The sequence below is a fragment of the Prionailurus bengalensis genome, chromosome B3, assembly GCF_016509475.1.
Source record: "Prionailurus bengalensis isolate Pbe53 chromosome B3, Fcat_Pben_1.1_paternal_pri, whole genome shotgun sequence".
Lineage (NCBI taxonomy): Eukaryota > Metazoa > Chordata > Mammalia > Carnivora > Felidae > Prionailurus > Prionailurus bengalensis.
The window spans coordinates 73,914,143-73,920,142 of record NC_057355.1 but is presented as its reverse complement, the minus strand read 5'-3'; the positions used below and the strand labels follow the sequence as shown (position 1 = coordinate 73,920,142).

The following is a 6,000-nucleotide window of genomic DNA, read 5'->3' as shown; positions in this document are numbered from 1 at the left end:
CGTTTGCAGTTGGGCATTTGGCTGTACCCCCACAAGTAGTCTTGCTTGGCATGTCTTGCCTTACATAGGGGCTGAGTTCTGGTGCCCTAATAACGGATCCTATGCCCTCTGCAGGACCAAGGATAGGTCATATATGAGCGGGAGATGACTAGGACATGGAATCAGGAACAGGGGAATGGTTAAGGGCACCAGGAGGGGACTGCCAGTCACTGGGAGAATTTAAGTGCTCAGTAAACATAGGGCAACGAGGAAGTTCAGGGGCTGAAGTGGGGAAGAGGAGGAGCTGAGATTGAGTAGAGAAGGTGCCTAGAGGCCAGCAGGCGTCGAAGTCCTCTGGGTCTGACCGGGCAGTCCCAGCTCCAGCCCGTCCCCTGGCCCCTCCCCGCTGCCGGCCAGAGTCACACATGTGTTTTCCTGTTTTCCATTTCGGTCCCCGTCACCCTCTGCCTTTTCAGCTCCTCGGAGTCAGCAGCTGCTGCAGCTCCAGCCTTAGCTGGCTTCCCTTCCTAGCACCTTCCCCTCCCCCGCCCCCACCCCCTGCTTGCGGGTAGCCCCTCCTCCTCGCACCTGCCCAAAGGTCACGGGACAGGTAAGAGGTGGGAGAGGAGGGACTATGGGCCAGAGGGGAAGTGCCGGAGGAGGATGGAGTGAGCGTCCTGCAAATTGGCCAACCGGAGACCCAAGAGCCCGTTGTCTCCCGACCCTGGCCCTGGCCCCGGCCCTCTCTAGGCAGAGCCCTCTTTCTGCCCAGAGACTTCAGCCCTACGCTAATGGGAGCCCTGGCCGCAGGAGTAAACAATTTCTTTCTTGTTTCACTTTTTTTTTTTTTTTAAAGGGACTATCGTAGCCTCACTGGAATATAGAAAAACAAATGGAGCACTGGGGAGGGAGGAGCTGAGCTTCCAGCTTGGGGTGATGGGGGGATCTGGCTGCACCACAGTGTATGTGTTTTCTCTTTCTGTTGTTAGAGGGGGAAACACAGACCAGTTGGAGCTAGGAAGGCAGGACATGGGGTCTCTAGCGGAGAAAGTGTCTTCTTCATTTAGCTCTTGAGCTTGACAGAACAGCCAAGACCCTGAACTGTGTTCTCGTTCCTGGAAGAAGTATGCTTTGGCTTTGTCATTCACAGGTAGGGTTTGGGTCCAGGACTCCACTGGCTGCTGTGCTAGGCATGGCATGCTGTGGGCCCTGTGCCCACTTTCCCTGAAACCCTGAATCTGAATCTTCACCCATAGGCTATGAGTGTTGTCCTGTAACCTCCACTGGGTACTCAGGGATGAATGCACCTCAGGCAGGAAGAAGACAGGGTGCTGTGTATCAGGAAGGCCGGTATCTCTTGGGGTGCCAGACTGTACAAGTTTCCCCTGTAAAGCCTGGCGTGGGAGAGCCCTTTGGGAGAGGTCCTGCTGGTCCCAGGCTCCTGAACGGTGGAAGCATTACCCGAGAGCCAGGCTCTCAGGGAGGAATGTGAGCTGCCAAAGACGGTGCCTTCCTGCCCACGGCTGCGATGCTAAGCAGTGGTTAAGAGGGGGCATCTTTTCTCTGAAGGGCATTCTCCCCTGTCCAGTTTGCACAGACTAAGGAGTAAGATAGGGAAGATTCCACTGGCGGCACTTCCTAGTGAGACCGCTAGGGTGTGCTGTCCTGCTGGAGTGTGGGTTTCACCCCCCTCCTCTGGGTATCTGTCTCAAGATTCCAAGATAAAGGACTTCGCTTTTCACATACCCCCAGCCCGGGACTAAACCCTGCACACTGCTTCGCTACTTTCCGCCACAGTTTCCCCTTCCTTTGTCCCACCTTCCTCATCTCTCCTTCATCCCTTTCCTTTATGTTCCATTAGGACATATGCCCACCCCTTGGTGCCAGGAAATTTGGTCTTAAAAGGGCAGGCGGCATGATGTGTTTTTATGTGCCAGGCAGTGGCCATCCTAGCAATAGCATCGCCGCCAAGAAGACTTGTAGTCGCCCCTCATCCCTGCAAAGGGGTGAGAAAGGGGAGGAGCAGGCTGGGAAGGAGGTAGCCTAGGCATCAGGCTGAAGGATGGCAGAGGCTTTCCGTTTAATCTAATCACACCCTCCCCCAGGTAATTCATTAGGGAACCATCAGAAGCCTTTTCCTGTCTGAGGGGAAGGCCGGTTGGAACTGGTGGGAGGTAGGGGAGATAGCATAGAGCATGGGCTCTGCTGGCGAGCCCACCTGCCTCCTTCACTGGTTTGGCACCCCGACATGTGACTTAGTGCCTCTTGGGGCTGCAGGCAAGCTTGGATGAGATCAAGCATTGGAGTGCTTAGCAGTATGTCTGGCACCTGATAAGTGTTCCATAGGTGACAGCTATCATTAACATGAGTGTTGAGGGGGCTGCTGGAAGAAAAGGACTCTCTCCTCTGGAGGGATTTTAGGTATTTGTGAGGATGGCTTAGGAGAAGCTTGATCTCTGGGAAGGTCGAGCTCACCAGAATGCAAAGATGTAGGGTAGAGATAAGCCACCCTCCCCCACACCCTGGGGATTTTTAGATCTTCCTTCTTAGGTTAACCAAAGAGGGTTAGAAAGGGTGTGGGAAGGGACCGGCAGATTTCAGGATGGATAGGATGTATTTCTGTTGGTAAAAGAGAACCAGAATACCAGACCGAAGTAGATGGACTATGAAGCTAGAATATGTGATTTCCCAAAACAATGCTCAACTTCTTTGCTCTTGGCCTGTCTATGCAAGATAGCTCAATGAAATCTCAGTTCCCCATATTTTTAGGAAATTGGACTAAACTTGTATGTGGAGAAGTTGTTTATAGGAATTATTATTATTTTTTTAAGGATGAGAGGGCACATGAATGGGGAGGGGATGCAGCCAGAGGTTTGAGTCTCATTTTCTTTTTAATTTTTTTAAAGTTTACTTATTTGCAGAGAGAGAGAGAGAGAGAGAGAGAGAGAGAGAGAGAGAGAATGAGCAAGCAGGGGAGCGGCAGAAAGAGAGAATCCAAAGCAGGCTCTGCACTGCTGTCAGCATAGAGCCAGATGCAGGGCTCGAATCCATGAACATGAGATCATGACCTGAGCTGAAATCAAGAGTCAGACGCTTAACCGAATGCACCCCAGAGCTTCATTTCTTGACCTTGTTGCCTTGGAAGTAGATTGAGGCTCAGCTTTGAGGTCGTGGCTCAAATTTGGGGGCAGCCATCCTTTGCTCTGAGGGGAAGTGTGCAGAGTTCTTCTCTTACGAGGCCCATCACGAGGCATGGGGACTGCACTTACACTTCCTCTAATGTCAGCACGGGCAACAAGCCTTTGTGGCACCCTGTGCAATCTCCCCGCCTTGCCTTTCTTGTTTGGGGCGAGGGGGGAGTGGGGCTAGGGTGGGGCCTGGAGGACAGAGGCTTGTGCATTCCTTCTCAGGCCACCGCCCCGTCCTCAGCTAATTTCCTCAGGGCCAACTTCCCTGGGGCTAAAGAAACTGCACCCAGTGGACTGTCATTTCTTCTGGGCCCTCAGTCCTGGAGCAGCGCTGACAAAGGAGATTCCTGAGAGAGCGCCTTCTTATCACAGAAAGTGCTGAGCCAAGAGCTCCAGGCTGCCCCTTTTGCAGATGTGAAAGGCCAGTGAACCTTAGACCCAGACAGTTGCTTAACACTCCTCTCCCCCTCCCTCATTCCCTCCTCCCGTCTTGACCTCTCCATTTGATTTAAATCCATAAGCATTTGCCTGGCCTTTCCTCTGACTGCCGGCTGAAAAGGAGGAGTGGTCAGGCCATAGTGCCTGGAGGCTGTGGCTCCCCAGGACTGCCACAGCGGGAATCTGCTGGAACCCAGGTTCAGGGAGTGAGTGTGCTTCCCGCCCTCCCCTCAGCAACCTCCTCCCCTCGCCCACCCCCTGTGCTGCTTTGCACTGTCCAATCACTTCCTCTCCCCAGTGCCCCAGGCCCTAGCACCTCTCCACTTGGTCCGCCAGCCTCCCCTCTCTTCCTCTCCGCTGTCTCCCACTCTGCAGTGCTCTCGGGCACCTGCTGCCGCTTTAGCTACTTGCCTCAGCTTTGGGTCTTTGGGTCTCAGCTCTCCAGCTGCAATTCCTGGGCGGGGGAGCTATCATCAGCTGCCTCCCATCATCCCTAGGTTGTATCACCCTTTTCCCATTCATACCTTTTTGGGTGATGCACCTATGCTGACGTGGGGGATTGGACAGCAGGAGGCTGGAACACTAGGGGCTGCGAGAGAGAGATGTCCGGGAAGGAAAAGAGGACAATAATCTGTCTTCTTTCAGAGAGGAGTGGGGCTGCTTGGGCTCTGCTAGGACTGCAGACTTCACCTCAGGGTGGTTAAGAGATGCTCCCTGAGCAAGGGGATGGTTGTAAGTTTCCGGCAAGAGGTCCATGAAGCCTTTAGGTTTGCCAGAGTCAGTGTCCTTGGGGAGGAGAGAAGTTTGTGAGGGGAACCCACAGAGAGGCTGCTTGCAAGGTTGGTTCCTAATGTTGCAGCTCAGCACAGGTAACAGGTGAGACTGGAATTGGAAGGGAGACAGGCTTTTTTGGGGCAAGGCTGAAAAAAACACAGGCTCAAATCAGGAAGGTTATACCTGGGGACTGCCAAATTGCCTTGTATCCCAGCAGAGTCCGATAGAACCAGGATTTAATGTTCTATTTTGGAAATCTGGGGGGCAGCACCCTCCTAATGAGGAGAAATGCTGCTTTCTCTCTAGAGAATGAGTGCCTTCTCTTAAAAATTCCACTTGGGGTTGTTTCAAGGAGCCAGCTGGAGAAGAAGAGGTTAATGGGAGATGGGAGGCCAGAGTGAGCTCTCTGAGATGGTGGGCCGGATATTGTCCCTGTTGACCACCATAGGCAAGAGTTTTAGGTAATTGCCAGCCACCTGAGTTATATCTTCATCTTTCTTCCTTAGAGGGCGATGCCAAGAAGCTGGTGACGGCTTTCTTCTCCTTCCACCATGGCTGACGGCATTAAATATGAAGTGGCCTCCCAGCAAGAGGGGGATGCCTCCCCTTCGGGCGATGAAGCCAGCTCAGGGTCTGAGCAGGTAAAGCTGAAGAAGGAGATCTCGCTGCTTAATGGCGTGTGCCTGATTGTGGGGAACATGATCGGCTCGGGCATCTTTGTCTCCCCCAAGGGCGTGCTCATGTACAGTGCCTCTTTTGGCCTCTCCCTGGTCATCTGGGCTGTTGGGGGCCTCTTCTCCGTCTTTGGGGCCCTTTGTTATGCAGAATTGGGCACCACCATTAAGAAATCTGGAGCCAGCTATGCCTACATCCTCGAGGCCTTCGGGGGATTCCTTGCCTTCATCCGACTGTGGACCTCGCTCCTCATCATTGAGCCCACCAGCCAGGCCATTATTGCCATCACCTTTGCCAACTACATGGTGCAGCCCATCTTCCCGAGCTGCTTTGCCCCCTATGCGGCTGGGCGCCTGCTGGCTGCTGCCTGTATCTGTAAGTGGGGCCAGGGCAGGAGGTGTGGGCTGGAGCGCCAGGGCAGAGGCTGGGATGTAAGTCCAGTAAGCCAGTGAGAAAGGATCTGGAAGCGAATGCATCCAACATACACTCTTGTTTTCATTTTATTATTAAAAAAAAAAGATTCTATTTTTAAGTAATCTCTACACCCAACGTGGGGCTTGAATTTACAACTCCTAGATCAAGAGTTGTATGCTCTGGGGCAAGTCGGTGGCTCAGTCGGTTAAGTGCTTGGGCTCAGGTCAGGATCTCGGGGCTTGGGGGTTCGAGCCCTGCGTCGGGCCCTGTGCTGACACCTCGGAGGCTGGAGCCTGTTTCGGATTCTGTGTCTCCCTCTCTCTCTGCCCCTCCCCTGCTCATGCTCTGTCTCTCTCCATCTCTCAAAAATGAGTAAACGTTAGAAAAAAAAAAGAGTTGTATGCTCTGCCGACTGAGCCAGCCAGGCGCCCCCTCTTGTTGTCTTTAAATTAGTGTGGGTTTCGTGTGAAAATTCAAATGGTAGCAACGTGTAAAAACAAGCAACAATAAAGAGAACACTTCACCTCTTCCC

General features: G+C 53.1%; 1 protein-coding gene across 3 annotated transcripts in view; it reads left to right on the top strand.

The window, feature by feature from the left end:
- The first annotated feature begins 399 nt into the window (after nt 1–399).
- The window catches only part of SLC7A7 (solute carrier family 7 member 7), a 32,264-nt gene continuing 26,663 nt past the window's right edge, over nt 400–6,000 (top strand). The window contains exons 1-2 of one of the 3 annotated variants that reach the window (XM_043555750.1): nt 400–589; nt 4,886–5,429. In XM_043555750.1, coding sequence (XP_043411685.1) covers nt 4,931–5,429 — 499 coding nt within the window. In that variant the 5' untranslated portion in view covers nt 400–589; nt 4,886–4,930. Of the gene's footprint in view, nt 590–3,431; nt 3,812–3,834; nt 4,103–4,885; nt 5,430–6,000 lie in introns of those variants that run through there. The other 2 variants (XM_043555751.1, XM_043555752.1) reach the window with 2 other exon arrangements.